The sequence below is a fragment of the Molothrus ater genome, chromosome 2, assembly GCF_012460135.2.
Source record: "Molothrus ater isolate BHLD 08-10-18 breed brown headed cowbird chromosome 2, BPBGC_Mater_1.1, whole genome shotgun sequence".
NCBI classification, from domain to species: Eukaryota; Metazoa; Chordata; class Aves; order Passeriformes; family Icteridae; genus Molothrus; species Molothrus ater.
The window spans coordinates 51,685,168-51,709,891 of NC_050479.2; the positions used below are offsets into that span (position 1 = coordinate 51,685,168).

Consider the following 24,724-nt stretch of genomic DNA (forward strand, 5'->3'; position numbering starts at 1 on the left):
TGGTTATTCTTGTCATAGGCAGCCTCCACAATTTTTAATTATATTTTATGGTATGTGTTTTCCCTCCTCTTGAATCCCACAGCCACTCTTTGCTTCAAAAGATATTTTCCACTGGGAAGAGGAGAAGCATTGCTTTGGGACTCCATCATTAGAAATACTGTTGTATAATTACCTTCTGGTAACAACAGAGGAGTGTGACTCTCCATCGCAGATCTTTAACTTGCTATGCCAGGATGGAAATCTGTAGTATTCTGCACACCCCGTTAGGCTGTGATGCCTGCAGCCCTTAACTCAGACTGTTCTGCTTTTAAGGAACTGATTTACAGTTTTTATTGCATTCACAATGCAAATTCCTCTTTGCTTCACACTTCAGGTTTGAATGCATGCTTTGTGCTTTGCAGATTTATCGTATTCTGTGTTCTGGATCACCACTCATTTTCGTAATATACATCCTCAAAAATGCCTTAGTCTTAATTTTTGTTTCGTGACCATAGTAGTGATATTGGACAAACATAATCTTTTCAATGTTTTTATAGCAGAATAATTTCAAGAGTACAGTCTGATTCCCATCTGGAGTAGAAATAATTTAACATATACTGAGCACTTTGTTGGAAAACAAAACATCATTCCTGACAGCCTGAAAAGCCAGTGCCTGTTTTTTTTTTTTGCTAGACTTCAAGAAGTTATGAAATATTTAGTTCTGTATAACTGTGAAGACATCGCCAGAAACTCCATTCTTGAATGTTTTACAGCATTTCGTGAGTGTCCTCCCTTTGCCAAAGGAAACTGAGTGCCTGTTAATTGTCTTTAATGGTAGATCCTCCTATTGAAACACCTCCTCTCCTTGCAGAAGTAATGATGTAAGAGCGAGAGGCTTAAATAATTGATCACACAGAGAAAGCTGTTTGTTAGATGGTTAAAAGACTGTTAAAGCTTGTCAACCGTAAGATAACAAAAAGACTACTATGAGCCTGTTTTTTAGGTGATGTTGGGAAAATTAACACTTGTTTTTAGTTAAAGTCTAAAATAGTTACAATCTCACTTGAAAAGCCTATTTTGAATGTGCAAAGCAAATAATATATGCTTTTTTGTTGTATTCCAAGAATTGATTTGTGTAATCCAGTTTCATTATTTTAACAGATTGAAATCGATAGAAGTATTATCATCATACCTAATTTATTCAGACATTATGGCTCTATAGATCTTCTTGTATTACACAATATTATATTTAAATTTGAATGTTAAGTGTTTATTCTGACCTACTTATGCTCTAATGCCCAATGTCAGCAGCTTCTGAACTTCAAATATCTCTCTCTACTGTGTTGGTTTCATATTAATTTCTAAAGCTACACAGGGGCATACCGTGTAACTTAACATAAAGATGCAGGGTAAATATTTATTATCAGAATTAGCCTATCTGGTAGGCTAATTTTTAAAAATATACAATCCAGTAGGAAATTAAAAAAAAAAGAACAAAACCTCTTAGTTTGCTATAAAATAGCAAGTTTGCTGAAAATGAAGTTTGAATATTAGTAAAAATATACTGATATTTGCAAAATACATTTCTCATTTTTCTTTCAATTTCTTTTCCCCATATTCATCCATTTAATAGTTAAGAATGGAAGTGAAAATAGTAATGACAAAAAAAAAAAGAAGATACTCCTTAAAATGCATAAGATAAAGTACAATTAATACAGAACAGGAACAGTATATACTAAAACTGCAAGATATATATGACATTGCTTTTAAAAAACACATTGTATAGTATATTATTTTTAAAAAGATCACCAAAAACCCCAGGAAATCTCACAGATTTTATATTTAGCAGATTAGGTACATACAAAATGTTTCATGTTTTAGGAATTAGAGGACTGCAGCCACAGTTCATGGCTTCACCTTGCCACGTACCCCAGGCAAAACTGCTGGTATGTGCCAACTGTGACCCGCAAAAGTAATCATCGTTTCTTTCTTCTCTAAGGCTGTTAAGGATAGTGTGTGCTGTTTAATTATGTTTATTTGTTCAGGGTTCCAAAATATACCTACAGATGATACTCTGGAAACTAGAACTAATATATTGAATTTTAATTGCTTCTTGTAAAGGATAACATACCATAACAATTTGAAATAGAAATAGTTCTGTATTGAACAAAATATGAACAAATACTGATTAAAAGCAGTATTTGAACCTTCCCTAAAGTCTGTGTTTGGCTACCAATGAAATTCTGAGACAATGAGAAGATACCTGCGTATTTCAATTAGGCAGTAGTATGTCAAAGAAGATACTCTTTGGGTAGCATGCAGTATGCAACCTTCTTGGAACAATTCATTTGAACAAACAAAATAACACAGTTATGACTTAGACTTTATCACAAAGTTTTCATAGTTGTCAGATATTATACATGAAGGTATTTTAGAGGAGAAAAGTCTGTGCCAGATCCAGTGTAGATGGAAAAATGCACGAACAGCTGAAGAGGCTGTTGTCCACATCAGGCTTTAATTCCTTAATTTATGCTAGATGGACCTTTGCATGAGAATTTCCCCCAGTGTTGTTACTTCCCTGTTCAAAACAACCGCTGACTTTCTCCTTCGAGTGTGTACACTTTGGAGTTAGAAAGAAAGTTGAGAATGTGCTTTTATGAAGTTCTCAACTCAAAATTAATGTAGCGATAAAGAATTAAGCATTATTCCACTGTATCCTTGAACAGGTAACCTGATGTAATAGATCTTAAATATACACCTGTTTTTTCTTGTCTGTAAAGGATGGAAAGATTATTAGATAATCATATAGTTTCTTTTTCTTTTCAGGCCATTAAAAAAAATCTGACAGCTTTATGGCACAATTAGATTTGTAGTGTATTTTTTTAATCCTTAATATCCTGTTTTTCAGAATACAACTTCCTTTACAGTCAACAAAAAAATAACTAGTCACATTTTACAAACATAAGCTAAAATCATTATATTCCCTCTAATTGTCAGAGATTTAGGAAGAGCACATTTAACACTTAAATAGCTCAGGTAACAACAGAAGGATGGAGATTTTTTTAAACTTCATTTTTAATAAAGCCTTAGGTAGCTTTCATGGAATTAAAAATTTTTGACAAATCATCAGAAATTGAAAAGTGTTTTGATTTTTTTTAAAAGTGCTATGCTATTGATCTTATGCCCTCCCTGCTGCAGAGTTTGAATTGACCATGTGCTAACTTGAAATTTAAGTTGGTAAAAAACTTGTATCTGTTAATTTAATGGTTTCAAGAAAAACACCACAACTAAACTAATGGAGGTATTTATTTCCTATTCTTTCTTAGTGTCTCCCAGGCTCAAAAGTTTGTGACCTTTTAAGGTGTGTGGTAAAATTGAAAGCAACGTTTCATCTTCATAGCTCCTTTGTGGATTTTTATCCATGTACACTTTGCACTGAACTGCTGCCCTCACTTCTTAGGCAAATCTACCTTGAATTTATGGACTTTGTTTGACTTTGTTAGATTTGGAACAAGGGCTGAAAACAAAATTAATGCATGCTTGGAACTTTCTTTATTTTTAGAGCTTTGTACAACTCTTGACTGATTTGTATTGATAATCCTTCTGTAGAGTAAGGAAGTGTTATCTCCATTTAATGGGTAAAGGAATAAAATTAAAATGTAGATGACATCTGATGCTTTCTGGAAATCTCAGAATTAAAACTCAAGGGCCTCTAATTTCTTTTTCTGATGGTATTTTTAACTAAAAGGGTGAACAAAGCAATTCACGTATTATTCAGTCTCTTCAGCTTCTTCTTGCTACCACCTAAGGATTTCCATAGAAGGTATGCTTGGCACTTGTGGTTAAGCACAGGTCTTGTAGGTGTGGGGTTATGATCTTTTTGGATCTAATTTGCTACTAACTGAAGATAAATTCTAAGAAAATGACAAACAGGAGACTCAGGCCATCAGCAGTCTTAACCAAGCAACCAGCCTAGGAGCATTTCTAAAGCTGCCAAAATAACTGTTCATATAATCTGTCAAAAAGCACAATCCTACTCTTGGATAAAATATCTTCCATAATTTTTATCTGGGCATTTTATATGAACATATAGGATGAGAAAAAGAAAGTTAATACAGGGTGAAGTGCTCTGTATTAATGGCATTCTGCAGATAGAATTCCTTCTGTAAATACTTGTGTGAAACACTCTGTTAGTGGAGGACTGATTTGCGGAGGGACAGCAGAAAGATAGATGCTTTGAAATGGACTAAAGTTTTTTTGTTTTTGCTTTTGGGGTTTTTTTTTTGTTTATATGGTAGCTTAAAGTAAAAATGTTCATTAAAATATTTCTTTTATTAAAAACTCTTAAGATTAAGGTGAACTGATGCTGCAATTGGATGTAAAAAATATTTGATCGTCTTGAAAAAATTGATATTTCATAGAATGAGAAAACGGTTTGTGTTGAAGCAGACCTTAGAGATCATCTAGTTTCAACCCCTCTGTTATGGGCAGGGACACCTTCCACTAGACCAGGTTGCTCAGAGCCCCATGCATCCTGGCCCCGAACACTTCTTGGGATGGGGCATCCACAGCTTCTCTGGGCAATCTGTTCCATCACCCTCACAGTTTAAAATTTCTCCCTAATACCTAATTTAAGTGTACCCTCTTTAGCTTAATGCCATTAACTTCTGTTCTATTATTACGTGCCCATGTAAAAAGTCCCTCTCTAGCTTTCTTGTAACCCCTTTAGTTACTGGAAGGTGCTGTGAGATCTCCCTGGAGTCTTCTCCAGGCTGAATAACTCTCCAACTCTCCAACTCTCTCAGCCTGTCTTCATAGGAGAGGTGCTCCAGCCCTCTGATTGTCTTCATGGCCCCTTTCTAGAGTCAGTCCAGCAGGTCCCGTGTCCTGCTTATGTTGTAGGCCCCAGCTGAGCACAGTGCTTCATCTGGGGTCCCATGAGAGCCCAGCAGGAGGGGGGAGTGACTTCCTTCAATCTGCTGGCCATGCTTCATTTGGTGCAACCCAGGATGCAATTGGATTTCTGGCAATCTGTTAGTTTGGTGAGGAGTGTCAACTATTCATTCAGCAGATTGGAAATATGAATCCATCCAAAATTCCTGTATATCATCAACATTGTAGGAGGCAATCTTTTTCCATGCACTGAAGCCATTTTATAACTAATTTTGTATTTCATGCTCTTTGATATGAGGAATATCAATCACTTATGCTTGAATAGTAGCAGTTTCCAGTGAAAGTAGAACATTTACTAATATTCATGGAAGTTTTCCCACAATGTAAGCTTTCTTAGGAAAAACCATGAGAATGGAAAAAGCTATTTGTAAATATTTTTCTTCAAAAACATGGTCAATTGAGACAACACTATACTGCCTCCTTTGAAATGTGTTAGCTGTAGTTGAGAAGGGCAGGATGTCAACAGCAAAGAAAGAAAAATTTAAATACAACTGCATTTACACACAGATCATGGTACTACGTGGTGCATATATGAATGTCTCTGTAGATGATGTGCCATCCTTGTTAAATATTGTTACTGGAAGGACAGAATTGTGTTGATTCATCTTCCTTTATTGCATGAAACCTCACGACACACACACACACACACACACACATATATATATATATATAGATATACACACACACATATAAATATGGTTAGTATGTAGCTTAGATGAAATACAATCCTCCTGGGCCTGTTATTGCCATAGAAAATCTGTTTCAATAGATGGAGGAATTACTCTTTTTCAAGTCTGGCAAAGAAATATAGCATGTGACTAATACAACCAATTAGAGAACTGAGCAAACAAAGAGAATTCTAGAAATGTCTCATAAACTTCTTAAGGCACTGGCAGAAAAAAAAAATCTCCTTAATGTTATGGGCTGTTAGTACATTACAGAATTAAATCTAACAATAGATCTGCATCCTTTCAAAAGTAGTTCCTGTGTTTTAGCATGTCTTAAGTAGTGATTAAGAATTCAATTGTAAAGAAACTCAGCAATTTAATATAAGAAATTGCATCAAATCCAGTAACTTTCATTCCTGTAAATGTTATGCATACCTTAGACATGTTTTCAGAGCTAATTTATTCTTCATTTTGGGAAATATCCATCAGTTCTTTGGGCTATACAGTGACAAATATTGGTTATAATCAATGTTTTATATTTGCAATCTTATTAGTTATCTGTATGTTTTCCAAAGTGACTGCAAGTCAACATTAGTGTCAAATTGCTAGAATGATGTTCTGATTTCTAAGATAAAGTAACAGTAGTGATCCTGTTCCATGTTTTTTTTAAATTATTTATGCTATAAATTTTAGTCTAGAAGTCATTATGCTGAAGACCAGTAATATCTAGAAAATACAAAACAAATACATGTACACTATATGGGCTATGTATTTTTTTTGTTGAAAAATAAATTCATTTGGAATGTTGATCCTTTCATTGTTATGTATCGAGGTTGCATCTTGTAGTTGATTAAAGTTAGATTACTTGTAGTTGGGATAAAAATAATGAGTTATTATCCAGATACTAATTAAATTTTTGTCAGTTATTTCTATTACTCACCCTCTGCTAAATGTGCAGTCCGTCTTGACAATCTGAATGTCAGATAAGTCAAAAACTTGGAATTTAGCAATGATCAGAAAGAAGGTCATAACCTAGAGAGAGGAGAAATTAGAAAGCACACATCCCATTTTGCACTTGTGCGAGTGTTGAGAAGGTGGAGAAAAGTGATTTCCAGTAACAGATTTGTGAAAATCCAAATCTGTTGATGTACTGTTCATTAAAGGATGAAAAAAAGATAATTAAATTATCTGCAGCAAATTATAAGATAGTTCTCCCCACAAAATGTGGAAGCTGTGAAATACCTTGTCATCATATTTTGTCTTTTTGTGGGCACTACTAAGTTGAGAGAATCACGTTAACATAAAGCTTTTTATTTCATAAATTATTTCTGGCAATGGCCACATTATGAGGATTGCTCAGATTTCTCCCAATGAGAATGTTTGGGCTTTTTTATGGTTGCTTGTTTAATGATCGTTGAATGTTTATTCACTATGTGTTAGACAGTGGTACCAATCAGTTGTTGACTTTAAAGAATATGCCTTTTAGAAACAATACATATGATCATGCATGTAAATCTGAATTTACAAATGTCTACAAGTCATCATAATATAGAACTGCAATTATACCAATATGGTAGGAACTGTAGAAAAGCTACTGCATGTTTCTTTTTGTATTACAATCAAGTACAGTAATGTATCCATTGTTAATACCACACTTCCTTTTAATATCAGTAGCAGTCTTCAGATGTTTACTTTTTGTGTAGCAGACAATTCTGAGTTACAAAATGAAAGTATTTTGTTGAATGAAGTTCAGTATTCACTGAACACTCTGAGTGTGAGAGAACTCCCTTGATTTGGGGTGATAATTTGGCCTAGGAATAAAAAAAAATGGAATTATTACGTTTGGGAAAAACCACCAAGATCATCAAGTCCAAATTTTGACAAACAACATCATGCCCACTGAAGTGTATCAAAAAGTGCGGTATCTACTCTCTTTTTGAACACTTCCAGGCATGGTGACTCCACCATTTGCCTGGAGAGCCCGTCCCAATGCTTAACCACTCTTTAGTGAGTAAATTTGTCCTAATATGCGTGCTTTGATGAAGTGCTGGGACACAACACAAGTGCACATTGTGCCCCTTTTGTGCCATAGTTAGTATTGGAAAGAGGTATTTTGTCTTCAAATTTGACATGCTACCCAAAGACATTAATCTAATGCCTTGGTCAGCACCCAGGGTGCTACCTGTGGGATTTAGTGTTCTGTTACCTCATGCAACAAGTAGAGCATAAAGGTGAGAAAGGACTGTCTGTGACAATTGACTGCCTTTTCATCTGAAAAAAGGACTGCACAGTGTTACCTGTGAGTCATTATCACAGCTACTTTGTACAGTATCGCAGTTCTGCATCACAGTACAAACTCTGCTATCACTGTGCTGTAACAGTACATTTAGCCCCATGCCTTGCCTCTGGCACAGAGTAATGCATAATGGATCTGACGAAACTTAAAAAAGAAAAGAAAAAGAAAAAGAGAAAAAAAAGAGCCCCAAAGCCACAGTGCAGCTCTTGAAGTTACAACACTTCTAGTGAATAAAAGAGTGAAGAAAGAGAGAGGACTCTCCTGACCCTTACAGGTGAATTCTTTACATTCAGAAATGTGACAATTCTCTTACTCAACTTGCTGTGTTAAAACATGGGTACAAATGTCTTGAAATAACCAGTGGATTTCTGGGACTTTTTCCCACCGTTTTATTGACTTCTGTCTTTCTAATGCTTGGCACAACCTGCTTTGCACACTGCAAATAGAGAGAGATAATCAGAAAACAGTTATAGAATTTGTTAATGTATATTGTATTATAAAAGTTTCTTTTTAGGGGCAAAAGGATTCAAAACAATCTCTACTTTAAAAGCTAAATATGACAAAACAGGATCAAAATTGTTCTTTAAAGACTTTTTAGGTTTTTTTTAATATGTGTAATATATTTTAACTCTATTAAAGAATAAACCAATGGAAACCTTATTTTAAGTATCTTGAAGTAGTAGTTTATATTTTAGACATTTGCTGAAGGTCTACTGCTCTAATCAGCAGCTATGATATTTCATCTTAGCTAGAGCCCTGAATTTCTTGCCTTCTCTTTCCATGACTAGGAATAATGCTGTTTTCACTTCCTGAGGTTGACAGGAGCCTGAAATAAGTCTGTAGCTGACTATTCTTGTGCACCAGAAGTGAGAATCAAATCTTTCTTTCTTTGGGCAAAAGTGTTGCTTGAGGACCAAATCCATGAAGCCTTTGATAACACATCACCTAAATATTAGTGGGCTGTTTCTTCAGTGTGTGGACTCAGTGCAGAGAACAGGTCCCTCTGGGAACACATCCATTCCACCAGAAGGCTATCAAAGCTAAAATTATACCATTGTGGTCCACAGCTAAAATCTAATTTTATTCTGATCTTGTTCTGGTGCCACAAATACTTATACACATGGATAAGTTAAATTTCACTCACACGATTAGGCACGTGGACTACAGTGGGTCTGTGGGAAAGAATTTGGCAGTTCTGTTTGCAAGGCTGAGTTTGGAGGTTGTAGGGAAACACTTCCACGGGGCCATCAGACTGCCTCAGCAGTGTTTAGATATTAGTTTAATCAAAGAACTGTGTGCCATTACCCCAGGATCTGTGTCAAGCTGTGGATTAGGTTTATAAAAAAAACTACAAAAGCTCCTGCTGGTTGAAAGATTATGAGTATTTAGCTACATTACTGCTGTTGCAGACACGAACACGTCTTTTCAGTATTTTTGAACTATAGCACTGTTACAGTTAGTTGTGTCCATCTAGTTATAAATTAGACTTAAGTTAAAGGCTAAGGTTTTTTTTAAATACTACTGGTCTTATTGTTTTTGACTGTATAACATCAACTGTAATACACTTCTCTAAGCTGGTCCCAAAGAGTATGTCAATAAAGGACATTGTATTTAGTAAAATCTAAGAACATTAAATGAAGAAAATTCACAGAGCACCAATAACCACTAGTAACTGTCATTATGTAAAACCTTTTAATTTCTCCTAACAGCAAGAATAGTATTGTGAGAACATGAGATAATACACATGAAAAGAAGAAAAGAGCTTCTATTTGTAAAAAGTGCAGGGAAGTTGTTCCCATAATAAGTCATTCTCTTAAAGAAGAGCAATTATTGCAGTCTAGCAATGCAAATGTAAAACAGAAAGTCTTTCAGGAACCAACCATCATTGTTAGCATAATATATTGTCAGTACATATATGTTTTGCTTTCCCACATATCTTTTTTTTTGGGAACTGCATGGTTTTTGGTTAAAGAGATTGTGGATCAGGATTTGGCACTTAAGGAAAAGTATTTTTTATATTGTTCAAAGCTGACCTCTGCTTTTAAAAGGCTTGATCTGCACTTTTTCATCTGTTTAGAAGCATACATTTTTGGTTAAGAAATTGAAGACAATCTCTTTGTCTTTTTCCTAAGCTAGGAAGGTTGAGATAAAAAAGAATGCCTGCTTTAAAAGTCACACATGGCTGTAATTTAAGATTTTTTTTACCTCATTGTCCATAACAGTTGAAAGAAACCTTCAATGAAAGTTTATTAACTAGGCCAGTGCCTGAGGCAATAAAGGTTCATTTATTACCAGTTTCTTGGCTGTTTTTCTTCTTCTATTTTTCCGTTAAACTCATAGCGTAAGATAATACTTCACAAAATTAAACCTTTGACCTTCTGTGGAGTTAAGTCGCCTTTGATTAGATAAAGTAACAATTTATGGTCCAGCATGAGGTTGCACATGAAATGAATAATGCAACAGACTGAATGAGAACTGAGAATCTATTGCTTTTGAAAAGATGACTGTTGTTTAAGAAAGAATGTTCTCTCTTAATTGTATTGTATTGTGGCTGTGTGCATTCCAGTAGGATTTTAAATTGTTGCTGAAAACTGCAGTATAGCCAGGCAGTTATGCAACATACATTGTTTAATTCTGTCACAATTGCACCAAGCCAATAATAAATTCACAGATTACAAAGCCCCATGAAGCTGTAGCAGTTAGTAATTTGTTGTGATATTTGAAATGCACTTTGTGATTTCACTTTTTACTCTTCAGTACAAAGGATTACATCCACTAGAAAGAATAACTTGACAAAATGTAAGTCGGTCAATTCCATAAATGGCAAATATTAGTGATAAAATAATTCCATTTGCACATTTTTGAAGCATTGTTCGACTTACTAGTAGATCTATTTTAAAAAATGCAGTGTTAATAAAACAGAAGGACACTACTGCTTTCCACATCAATGTTTATTTCTGCAACAATGTTATTAATTGTGGAGGGCACATGTTAATGAGATTTTTAGGTTCAAGCCTTGCTGTGGAAATTTACCTCTTTTGCTTGTTTATCTTAAATGCTATACCCAGGCCTCAAAATTCATATTACAGGTTAGGAGTAGTTACAGGAAAAAGGTCTGATTAGACTGATGAACAACAGATGGTTTGAGCTTCACATGTACTGGTTTTCTCCCAGTGCAAGACTGTCAGCTTCAGTTTAGTTGCACCAGTCTAAACCATGGACGATTTTTTTTCTAAGTACTCCTTCTTTAGCAATATTTGAAGTCCAGTTGTTTTTTGGTTTTTTTTTCATTAAAATGATACCTTTAATAATAGGCCTTTAAGAGATACTAAAAAAGTTATCTAGATGAGCAGTTTATGCTGAACCACTCTAGTTGATCAGGAAAATATAGCTATGGGGACCAGACAAGGATTTTTTTGATTATCCGAAAATAACATGTAATGAAATTTTTAGGATATACCAAGCTTGTTATGTTGGATCAATCTAGACAGCTTAGCAAAAATAAGGTTTCTGGATAACTCTGAGATTCTGGGCATACATTAAACATAAAGAATTCTTTTAGCGAAACTCAGTATATTTTAGCGGAACATTATGGTGAAGTTCTCCTTTCTGCAATCCAGTCTATGTAATCAGACCTCTGTCCTCCTGCAGATTGCTTTCCCCTTCTTGTTTTATGTATCACACTATATAAAACACCCATTAGATCAGAGACTATGGTTACGATCCTATTTCATTTGAAATAACTAGGCAGCAGCATAATAAGCTACCAAAAACTTGTACCTGAATTTCTGAAACCCGTGAAACCAGTGCAATAACCTACAGTGGTCGGGGTCAGGTCCTAGGAGGTAACCCTGCCTTTCTTTCTGAGGCAGATTTTTTGCAGATTTTAGTAGGAATTTTGCCAAAGTAAGAACCACAATATGAAATCTGGTATTAAATCAAGAAAGGGCTTGCAATTTTTTCAAGTCAGTACCATTGAAATAAACTCCAAGCAAAAGGATTAAGCATTAATTTGAAATATTGAAAGGAGTTCTTGCAGAATTGAGATGAGATTTGGAACTCCTCCCATAAAATGAGTAAAGCATTTCTGCAGAATGAACTTTCCAGCAAATAAATTAAATTAAATGTAACACACTGCTGACAGTTGTATTTTGGTTTTCTGCCTGTTCTGTGATGACAAAGGTAAAGTTTCTTGAAAATGTTGTAAAAGTCCTAAAGAAGGAGCTTATGTAAATACACATGTTACTGAATTTTGTAAGTAGCCATAAATATATGTATATAGACATATATAAAATAAAATATAATAGAAGCTAATAGTTGCATCAAGGAAATATTTGGAATGACTATTAGGAATTGTTATTGTTCTTAGGCATAATTATGTGAAGGAAGTTAAAAGTGAATTAAGATCAATTAAATAATTCTGTAATTTGTCCCAGGATGAAGTTTAGGGATGCAATTAAAAAATGTGTGTTTTGAGACATATTCAAGTCTGAAAAAGTTCCACTCACAGGTCCTTTTCTATTTTGCTTCACAAATAGGATGTGTTGTAAGCTGTTCACCCCATCAAAACTGAAAGTTTTTAAGAGCTTTCTCTTAAGGCAGGCAGGCAATACTATTTGTTGGAAGGCAGAAACCCTGGATGTGATTTAGTGCCCACCAGTAATTCGTATACATTTTGAAAACCTGTCATGATATATGACAGCTCTCTTGGGGACTTTGCTTTTAGAACAGAATTGTTTTCTGAAGATGCTGTGGTTTTTTTGTCATTGTTTTCTGTTTCATTCACTCATTTTTCAGCGTTAGAGACCACACATACTGGGCATACTTCTGGTCTCATTCTCACCCATGAAATTCTGACTTCAGTAGAGTTGCACGGGTGTAAATTAGACCAGGACTTGGCAGGGGAAAGCTTATGATTATATTTGGCAGAGACAGCAGGCTGCAACTTTATTAACATAATTAACAGCTACAAACACACCCAACAGGCCAAAGTAATCTAGTGACAGAAGAGAGAAGGTCTTAGTAGGAAAGGATCCTTTGCGCTCTCTTTTGGTGTTCTGCTTCTTGTTCCTGAGTTCCTGCTAAGGCTTGGCGAGCATTCAATTGAGCTGTAATTCAAATTCATACGGCTCCTGCAAGACACCTTGAACAGACTTTTGCTGATGAGTCTATAGGAACTGTCAGCAATACGGAGATTACTTCAGAAGCGTGATGGTTGAATCGAACTTTACTTTCTGATGTTTTGCCTTTTGAATTAAATTGTTGGACAAGATTAATTGCACGCAGTAAGAGATTTAAATGAATGGCTTTATAAAGCATTAAAGTTCTAAGTATGTCACATGGGAAAAAAGCTGTAAGGTTTAAATGAATAAATGTATTTAATGCATAAAATGTCTAGGCTAATTTTTTAATTCCTTTACAAACATATTGAAAAACCATACTTTATTCATCCATCTTAGTTATATTGCTGTGGTTGTGGTAATTTAATATTCCTGCTCTTTGCTAATCTTCTGGTTCAACAGAAGTAAACAATAGGTTTCATAAATTAAAAATACGCTCCTCAGAACATGCTTCTAAAGATAAAAAACAAGGCTGTAAACATTTATGACTGAAACAAACTAGATTGTTCAAATACTGCCATGATGTATCATGTATATCAATATGGCACTGATATCAGTTAGAATGCAAACAAGGTTTTAAATGATGTGCCCCTTCATTTCAGCTGGAGAATCCGCTTTACACCATCTGCCTATCAGATGGTTAGGAACCAGGACTGCGTATTAATGCCACATGTTCGATTTTCATTCCTCTTGTAATGGTTAGATTCATATTGCTAATAGCTGTGCATGAGCACTGTCGATGAAATTTGTGTGACGATGGAGTGATGAGATATTTATAAAGCTGCCTGTCTCACTGCATAATCAGCAGGAAGAATGCCAGACATAAACAACTTATCAATTTCAGAATATTAATGACAACTACCATTGCCTTTAATCCACTGAATATTTTGGCCTGAATACTTTTTAACTGTTCAAATAAATATTTGTAAAGAACAAAAAATACCTACGTGGCTATTTGGTGTGGTCCTTATTTCTTTCATTTCAGTTGACTTTGTAGGTTACATTTAGTTATCTCATTTTTGAAGGTAACATTTCTGTAGTGTAGAGAAGTGTGCACCTTGGAAATTCCTTGGCTACTTATTGTAAGAGTAAATTGATATTAAATAATGTTTACATCCAACAGCTTTTTCAAATAATAATTTTTTTTAAAATCCCAGTTACTTCCCTGTGTATGTACCCATACTGGGACTTTAAAACTTAGTATTTTAAAATATAAATATAGATACATAGTGGTGTAGTAACTTCTGCTTATAATATATTTGCCTGCCTATACTAGTGAGTTAAGAAAGATAAGTTGGGCCCTATGCAGAAGTTCTGGTACACCACAGTGCACCAGTCATTATAAAGCAATTGGCTCTGATAAGTGGCTTTGGGCCTCCCTTGCCACTTGCTCAGGGGATAGGAAAAAGCAGCAGTAAACGAGAAACTGTGCTGTAGACTGAATTGCTGTAAGGACCACCATTAAGCTAGAGTTCTGAGCATTATTCCTTCCATTTCCCTCCTTACTTGCACCAGTGCTTACACACATTTCAGATTTGTATGGTTTCCATTAATTGCTGTATGGCAAACTAATCATTTCAGTCACTTCTGTGATTGTAAGAGAAGGAATGAAATTATTAGTTTAATTCCTACTGTTTAAAATTATCATTTTTTTGCCACAAGCATTATCTTGCAAAAATCTTACTACAGAACTAAGCAATTAGTATTTTAGTTTCTCAGTCCCCATCCAAATAGCATACTCTTTTTTTGCAAATTTTGTAGCAAAAGAGGATTTTTATTTCAGGGATTCTGCATCCAGGTCATTATTCCAATGAAAGAAAATAATTGCAGGTGGTGTCACAAGTCCTTTGTCCAGCATCTCTTTCATATGTAATTTATCCCAGCACTTGGAAGCACTTTAAAACTGCTGGTGTAAAAGTGTAGTCGCAACCAAAAATTTGAGGCCTGCTGTTGTAGTCATTGAATATAATGTACCAGGATATTCCTCCAAATAATTGTTCTTTAAAAATGCTAGGTTTAGCTTTTCAGGGATGTATACATATATTAAAAAAGGAAGTATAGGTTATTGTGTTGTTTAATGAGCACCGGATGCAAACCAAAGTTCAGAGGTGCACCATCCCTTTTTCTGTGGCCAAATTTAGGGACTGTAACCAAATTTGTATAATGTATGGCTTCATATCCTTCCTCTAAGGTAAAAATATAATTGGAAGCGATCCATGTTATTGTCAATATCTTTTTAAGATCAGAACTTGCACAATTTGTGATAGTAGCAGAAGCTAAAATAAAAATAAACCCTCATATTTATTCATCTTCTCATTTATTTTTGGCTTTTGGTACATCTACCTGAAACAGCACTTTTGTAAAGAATATTGATCTGTAATTATCACTTGGTCAGTAATTCTCATTACACTTGGAGGTGTTAGAAGTCAGCCTGTGAGGAGGCTCGGGAGGCTGGAACTGTTTGCTAATCTTTATGTGGTCATGCAAAACAATAAGGGAAAACAACCTTCAGTCAAGCAACAATATATTCAAAGGCACCTCTTATGCCACCTCATAGATTTCCTGATGTCTGCTCACCTTCTGCTTTTTCCCTGCTGGAATTTGCCTTCTGTCCCTCCCCATCGCTAGCCAAAAACATGGCAAAAGTGAACTTGTTTTCCATGTAAGGAGTCAAAGGAGACAACAAAGGACCCTGGGAAGCAATGGTGCTAGCAATATTTACCTCAGTGGCCTGGGATTATTTGCTTATTTGGTCTTTCCTGCTAAATTGCACTCTTCCTATGCTAGACAGCAGCCTTAGAATAGTAAATTGTGGCGTTAGTTCCTCTTGAGATCTGTAGGACACTTCACACCTCTCAGAGTAGCTGAAAATCAGACAAACAGGCACCTTCAAACTAATTACATGGAGTTTTTCAAGCCTTCTCCACATTCAGGGCAAGAATCTTGATTCAAAATGACTGAGGGTCTGTTCTCTTCATGTGGCATCACAGGCTGAGGGCTGAGAGTGCATCAGTGCATTAAACTTACCTGCTTTGTTGCCTTCTCTTTTGTTTCTTAGATTTAGTTCTCTATCATTTCCATCTCTGCCCCTGCATCAGTTGTGGGGGGGAGACAGCTCTTGTGAAGTTTTGACACTGTCTTCTCTCTGCTGCCACCCAGGCTGGGGCAGAGGGATCTGGGTGGGCATGAGCAGGGCTTGGAGACCACAGGAGAATTACCCTGCCTCAGGGAAGAGGGCAAAAACTGATGCTTGTGACTTTGATTAAAGGCTGTGTCTAATTTTGAGTTTTGAAGGCAACTGGAGAACTGGACCAGTTCTCCAGTTGCTCTTGACAAAGAGAAATTTTTCTGGGTTTGTAGAACATTCTTGTAAATGGCTGGATGGCAGAAACTTGGTTTGGTAGGAAGAGCACTTGAATTGCCTGTAGGTGATTTTGGGATTGGTATTAAGTGGGTAATACTTCCTCTCCTCATTGATAAATACTTTAATGCCTTACAGTCTGAGGAGAGCAGAATAATGTTCTGCATTATTTTTTCTAGAAATGCTTCCTAGAAAAACTACATCTCCTTGCTATTATGTATGAAATGAGAAATGCCTGACTTCTATAATCTGTTACTCAGAAATTATAGACCTGTTATTTCTGTTTTCTTTAGCATTACTAAAATTAAAGATCTGATGGGAATTTTTTTCTAAGTATGGTTATTCACCTATTCATAGTCAGACAGGACACCATTTTGAAGCTAAATTAGATTTTTGACTGCATCTATTTGTAGCTGCATCTAGTTGTGATTTTATTATGAATGCACTTACTGGACACCAAGTTAAAGTTTAGATGAATGTATAGGAGTAATTATCTAAATACAGTGTGAAACATTTTACTTGAAAAAGTTGATAGTTCTCAAAGCAAATAAGAGGAATAAAACTCTGCAGTGCTCTCTGTTCTTGTAACAAGCATGAAGGAATAATAACAGTCCCTACAATAATGGAGACTCATAGAATAATGAATATTAAATTTTTTTTATACTTCTTTGCAGGTCTGACAGCAGCAGCTGCAGCAGCAGCAGCTGCCACCAATGCTGCCATAGCAGAAGCAATGAAAGTGAAAAAAATCAAATTGGAAGCTATGTCCAACTATCATGCAAATAATAACCAGCATGGAGCAGACTCTGAAAATGGAGATCTGAATTCAAGTGTTGGTAAGTTTCAGACATAGCATTATTATATGTCCATAATACTGAGATATTTTATTAAAATGATAATCTTTCTGAACTTCCTTCTGAAGCTTTGATTTGGCGTAAAAAGTTGCATATTTGTTTTCCTTTTCTTAATGTTTTCAGTTTTATTTTGTACCTGACCTTTACACACCATTCAGTGTTGCTGTTACTATTACAAAAACATTCTTTTCTTCACAGGCTACTTTTGCAGACTCCAGTTAATATTTTCCATGAAAGAAAGTGGTTTGATTGCTTAGAGTTCATTTTTCAAAGTACAGGTGGAGTGACAGATGATGGTGTCAAAGTGAAATTTAACAATGTCTCCTGCTCAGTGTGCTGGGTATTGACTTTAGGTAATTCAGAACACAAGCTTGAAAGCAAAATATTTCATACTTTCATGTGCCCTGTGACAAAAGGAAAACATACATACACAATAAATTCTGCCATGCTCTGCAGTTCGTATCATATTTTATTTTAATAAACACGTTCTTAAAATGTAGTTAACATTTTTTTCCATTTCTTAAGCAGCCATCAGCAACTCTTGTTCTTTTTCAAAAAAGAATTGTTTCAATATACTTTATTCATTTGTTTGGACAATTTGTTTTGCTAAAGCATACTTCAAAGCTAGGATAACTTTTGTTGTTGTTGATTAAATCTTTAATCATCTGTGTGTGTCTGCTGTAAAATGTTTTGTTATGCCATTTCATTGTATTGGATCCTTTTATCATGTTGCGACAGTATTAACTCAGCAACAGAAATTCAATGACAAGAGGTACATTCAGAAGACTGGGTGTATACTGGAATCAAATGGCCTCAGATAGGCTTTTTGTTTTTATTTTGGCCCTTTGTCCAGATTTTTTTTTTTTTTTTTTTTTAGCTTTTCATCTTCTAAATACATTTGGAATTAATCTGAGGGTATGCACTAGCCTTAACATAAAGAAATACATGTTTGAGGACAGTGTTTCTGTACAGTTCAGTAGGCATCAGTAGGGTATTATTTAGAAATAATATGAATTGCAGTTCAAAGTTCAGGATCACTTGGGTACATACTACTGTAAATAGCAACAATATGTGTGCATTACTGCGCAAGGAGATTATATGATTGGTTTTGTTTTCCTTTTAAATAAAGGCTTAAAAAATACCTCTATGATGGTGAAGAAAATAGTCTTAAATTACTGAGATACCAACATATGCAGTTACTCTAATACAAGTGTAAAGATTGTTCTCTTGGAGAAAAAACAAGAGAGGGTAGAGTGCAGGTGTCTTTGAAATCTGGAAGGAGGAGATAGGTACAAATGAAGTGGAAGGACCAGTTGGCCTCTAGCACACTGGGAGAAAAGTGAAGTAATGAGAAAGGGTGAACAGGGTAAATACAAGCCGAGAAGATAAAGAGTGTGCACTAGAACTAGAAGCTAATTTAGATTTTCAGGCTTAGATGAATCCATTATGTGGAATAAAATGTTCAAATATACTGGTTTGTGGAGCTGCTATTCTGCTTGGCAGTTCTAGTTATAAACCACGTGCATCCATGGGGATGGAAAAATTAATCAGCATCTAAACCACACAGAGTATTTGTAGAAGAGTGGATAGAAGGAATATCTGAACTTCCTCTGAATAAAAAAGACAAATATCTATTTTGAAATATTTTTGAAATCCTTGTTTTAGGCAAAATTTAGATAACTAATATGCTCTTAGACAGCCTAATCATTTTCCCTATTTAAGAAAATACATTCTAGCTATTTTAGTAGGGCAAACTTAGTGAAGCAAGATTATTTATTGTCATTGTCAAAATTTCCTCTCAGCCCCTTAACTTACTTGTTAGCTTCAGTTAATTTCCCAATTTAACTGAATGAAGAATTGAGTTAATTTTGTACAGAAAAAATGGCTCTTCTGAATAGAGTGAATAGCTTTCCAGTTGTCTCCATTGCATGAGGAATGGTTCTGAAAATACAGTTTTCTTGTCTGTGCATCTTGTCTTGAGCTGCACCCTTCATGCAGAGGATTTCTCAAGAGCAATTTGATTTTGTTTTTTTTTTAATAGTGAACCCTGTCTAGTGTCCAGTGTTGGTCATGCATATGAAATCAGAGAAGTGACTCCTATGCTACTAATGACAGGGTATTATTAGGTTCATGAAGAGTTAAGTTCTTTGTTTATTTGTTGCATTTTTGAAAATTAGCACACTGTATTATCTTGACAAGAACTCATATTTCAAAGGTGTTGCTTGTAGTAAGTACGTACACTTTCTTCTCCTGCATTTTTTCAGGAGAGTGTTTATTTATGTATTTTCAAATAAATATTATCAAGTCCATATACCAGTAATGTTTTAAATTACAGCTTGCTAGGGAAGAATACGAAATATTACATTACTGAATGTTGACAGGAGGAAAGAATAAAACAAAAGAAAACAACCTGATTTTAGTTTACATTTTAAATTAGCTTGTGTGCCTGACCAAACTGAAAAGGAACAAATGATCCAACCAGACTAAAAACTTAACTGAGTCATCCTAGCCCATATGTAGCAGGAATTATGGTGGGTGTGGATTTACCATCCTGTGCTCCAATGCTTTCATAAAGGTGGATAAATAAAATAAGGGCCCTTATTTTATTTACTTATTTACTTCTGAATTGTCTTGCTTTTTGGATTTAATCAAATGCTTAATGTGAATTACAGAAGTAATTCTTGTAGTCAAGCATTGTATAATTATACAGTGCACTACACAAATTTATTAACTTGGTCCTTTGAAGCAATGGCCAAAAGGTTAGTGAATGAAGGGAGTTAAAGGAAGCCAATGATACTAATAAGTAATTATTTTATATCTTTCTGTTTTGCTGGTAACCTTGAGCTTGCATCCTCCCACCAGAATTATCATTTTAGAAGGGAAAAAAAAAAAAGAAATTACAGAGGAATCAGAGTGAGGTATTAGCACACTGAGTAAAATATATGGCTGCAACGCCTTTCTCCCCCATCCACAATCAATTGGATTCTTTTAGTTTAATATTTACTTGCTAAGATGAGATGCTAGTCTGCATGGTGATAAACAGTCTGCTACTGGCATCTGAAGGTGACCTGTCAGTTCATATGGACAAATCTCCTGCTTACTGAAATGTACAAAATAAATCATTAAAGCAGGCAGGTGCTCATTCCCAGATTTAAATCACCATAGATTTATGATTTGAATTAATGCTTCATTTGGTCATAGAAATAGATGCTGAGACAAATGATATGCAGTGGTTGGGGCTTCCATACTGTAGCCATCCTAATATTGATTACTGAGATGTCTTTGCAATCTCTTGTTTATATCAAGTACTGTCTTGTGACAGCTTGGCTGATATGAGCTACATTGCAGATAAGAAGGAAAAATGTCCCAGGTTCTTTTTAGTGGCAATCCTACATACAACATGCAGGATAGATAAATTATTGGGGTTTTGTCTAAAAAATGAATTCGTAGGGCAGCAAAGGGAAAAGAAGGATTGTGCTCTGTGTTGGGGATTTTTTTTGTTGCTGTTGTTGGATTTGGTGGGTTTTTTTTCTTCTTTTTTTTTTTTTTAATTTGGTTTGGTTTTTTAAACTAATTGCAGAATGAAAAGAAGGAGACTGGCAAGGTCAAATTTTAAATTTCACTGCTGAGGTTCTACTCTTGTCATATTAGCATCTTAGTGTGATATTAGGATCAGTTGTATGTTTACCATCTGATGCTCTGAAGCAATGGATAGGTAAAGCAGCTCAATCATTTCCTCGCTGCTTAAGTACTTACTGCCCTGCTGTCCTACTTCATTAACCTGCAGCAGCAAAAGATAAAAGCCTTTGAAAATAAATACCTCTTAAAAGCTATTTTTGTGGGCTAGAGTTTGCTATCTATAACTTGGTAGGAAGTGAAGAACAGTCCGTATACTTTTGCTTCCCGAACATTTTATATAATGAAAACACTATGCATACACTTTAGGGAATACTCAAAGGATTTGTTAAGACCTTTGCCACTTGCTAAAATATGACTCATAAAACTTGTAAACAACTATCAACAATAGTAAATTACTTGCTTAGTAGGAAATGAGTTCATATCTATTCAAAATGTGATCTCAAAACAGATGTCCCAAGAAAATGTCATTGTTTAAACGACATTCATACAAAAAAAATGCTATTATTTCTTTAAGGAAGTGAAGCAATCATGAAGACTTTGGTGTTCTTAATTTCTAAACACGGTTAGGAAATACGAGGCAACATTTTACACTTGGCTAGCATGTTAATCCATAAACAACCACAAAATGTGTTGAAAATTAAGATATTTTCTTGGCATGTTAGGTTTCCTCTTCATGTGCATTACCTTGCAATATTTAAAATGATGAGACAAATACAAGACTTCCTGTGATGTGTTATTCAAAACTAAAGCTTGCTTGTATTCCGCAATTTTTTTTCATCCAGAATCAGAGATAAAATGATTTAGATGAAATTATTTTTCTCCGGTGACCTTGCCCAATAATAGAACAGTACAAAATGCAGTAATTTCCTTTTTCTAAACACACGTGTCTATTTTAAGGGAAAGAAATACTTTTATGGTTTCAGGAAAAAGTCTTGGAGACCTTGAAAAAGCAAATAAAAGGAAACAGAGAATGCAGGCCACTGAGCACAGCTCTGCAGTTGCACATCTGATTCTCTGCCTTGGCAATGTTAATGAACCTCAAATCCTCCCTATAATTAGATGAGGGAATTGCTTATATTTTCAAACAGATGATGCTGCTGTAATGAAACGATTGGAAACGATTGACAGGGAACTTAAAAGTGTCTACAGTAGTCATTTAGTTTCCGGGTTTTGGGTTTGGGGCTTTTTTCCTTTTTTTTTTTTTTTTTTTTTTTTTTTTTTTTTTTTTTAATGTAAAAGAAGATTGGCTGTAGATACAGGTCCTGGGAGAGGTAGTAATTTACACAGAATGCTATGACAGGTGTCTTTGTATAGCATGGAAATAAAATGGAAGACAGAGGAATGATGGGCAGGCATGGCAATTTTTTGGGAGGGGGTGTCCTGTGCTTATTCTGCCTGGGTTCTTTAAAAGGGGCCGAGACTCAAGAGATGGATCCGGATTGAGTGCACAGCTGTAACTGCTGATGAGCTAATTGCTCCTTATCTCTCAGCCCCATTCATCTTCATTTTTTACCAATTACTGAGAATTATCTGTGTTCTCAGTTGGATATGAGAGTTAATCCTTTTTGGTTAAGCTGGCAGTACTGTGAGCAGATTCCAAATCATAGGGTGAAAAAGCCAGAGCAAGCTTGTTCTCAAACTCTCTCCAGTTCAATGACAGTATCAGTAGTTCATAAGAATTTTTCTATTGTTTAACAGATTAAACACTGGGCTGTTTTTTACTTTTATATTATTATTAATATGTACTTTTCTCTTAGTGTAAACTGAATGAGTATATTCCTAGGTGGATGTGTTTCCTTTCTGAAAGTATTGCAAAAATGAAAATAAGATAAACATTAACTTCAGACCAGGAGGATTCTTTGCAGAACATCAGTGTTTATTGTATGATACATAGCACTTCTTTTAATGATGAGACTGTGCATGCAACTTTGACATCGTGGGACATAAGACAAATGCTTGTCAGTGACAGATATCTACTTTTGTAAATTTGTTTGAGATCTGTAGGTGAAAAGTGCTGTCTAGGTGCTTGCAAAAGCATAATCATACAGCCTTAAGGACAAATGTGCTATGTGGAGCACATCGTATTTCAAGCTAAAGGAATGCTTTCATAAAACTGTGCTTTGGGAACACACAGAACACCAGAAACAGATCATTTAGTTATAATCAGGTCACTAAGCTTTTTTTTCTAGAATTTTGCTTGTCATGGGAAAAAAATCTTGCATCCTATAGCTAAAATGTAATGTTTGTCTGTCAACCAGGAATATAATTAGTCCATATCTGCTTCCCTAGACTTTAATTGTGATGGTTAAATTTGCTAAACAAGGCAATAAGTGGTTGTTATGACCTGAGCACCAGTTAGTAAATTTGGAGAATTATTAGCAAAGATTCAGCATTTCATATTGGAAGGTCAGTTGTGCTATAACAGTTCCCTCATCCTGATTAAATCTTCAGTGTGAAGTTCATTGAAACAAATGTAGACATTTGCATCGGAGTCACCTTAGACTCAACAGACAGCAATAGGCAGTTGTAGGGGTGATCCATCTCATCCTAAAGTAGATGGCAAAAGTAGATCAGATAAATTGCACCTTACAAGTGCTTAGTCATGCGACTACGGAGTTGTAGTTACATAAAGGAAGTTAAAGGAATGGATCTCACTCTCAATGCATGCAATTAATATTTTCTGGAATAAGATTTGAAGATTTGAAGGAGGTAACAGGTCCTTTCCAAGACAGTGATACAGTCATGGCAAAATAGTGCTTGAAGCACAGTGAAATAGAAAAGTAAAAGAAATAAATTTACTCTTCAGAAACAGCAGGTGAGAAGTTTAGCTATTCTCACAGAAAAGTATTTAGATATAAATATACTCAGAAGTTTTTCTGATTGTATGGGTAAGCTGCTTCTGAAAAGAGTGATTTTACCTTCATGAAGCATACTAGAGAGCAGGCTTCTAAAACTGCAGAAGCAAAATCTTCCAGTGTGACATTTGTGCTTTGGGCTTGCTATGAAGCTGTATTGAGTTCATGGAAAAATCTAAATTAATAAGTCTATCTTGTCAGCAAGATAAAGAGAAAAAAAAAGCTATTTATATTGTTTGATCACATTTACTTTATTTCCTGTTCCATGAAAGATAATCCTAATTGGATAAATAGTTGGATAATTTAATCTCCAATGTGATTTAATTTCAAAATGTGTACTTTTTTGTTATGGCCATTTTTTCTTTTTATTAGTGCCTTGTATGAAACTAACAAAATTGTTAAGCTTTCATTCAGTTTTGTTCCATCGTTCCTTGTTATCTGCGGTAAATATAGTAAAACCTGATATTGTGGATGTGCTATGTTAAGAAATATAAGTTTAATACACACCTCATTTTACTAAGTAGTTACAATAGTCTACAGGATCATCATAAATATTAATTAGAAGCTACTTTTTTAAAAGAAAACAGTAAATTTTGGGGTTATTAGTTCAGTTTTAGGAAATAATGTCTCTGGTGGAATAAGTGACAATGTCATACAATAATTAAATTATCATCATGAAAATGTGTCTCTTTTCTGTGTGACAGACATGTAAATATGCTATATTACCCAAAGAAATATTTTCTCTATAGTTATATAGATATTTAAGAAATGCAGAGTTTTTTCATTCATATACAGGACAAAGGACTACATAGAGCTGCATTTATTTTTGGGACAGAATTTAAAATATGCATCCTTTTCTGACTGGTGTATATGTTTCTGAGTTGTATGAACTAGGCAACAGTTATTTTTAGGGCTGAAGGTAATTTCATAGTATTGAATGCTTGGAGGGTTTTGTTTAATTGAAATATCCTGGGGCAGGGGGGCAAAGAAGTTCTAGAG

The 24,724-nt window shown here is 34.9% G+C and overlaps 1 protein-coding gene across 6 annotated transcripts in view; it reads left to right on the top strand.

Annotated features, from left to right (window-relative positions):
- Window positions 1-24,724, top strand: part of DACH1 (dachshund family transcription factor 1) — a 352,605-nt gene that overhangs the window by 165,365 nt on the left and 162,516 nt on the right. For all 6 annotated transcript variants that reach the window (XM_036384869.2, XM_036384853.2, XM_036384861.2 and 3 more), the window contains exon 3: window positions 17,052-17,213. In XM_036384869.2, coding sequence (XP_036240762.1) covers window positions 17,052-17,213 — 162 coding nt within the window. The remainder of the gene's footprint in view (window positions 1-17,051; window positions 17,214-24,724) is intronic.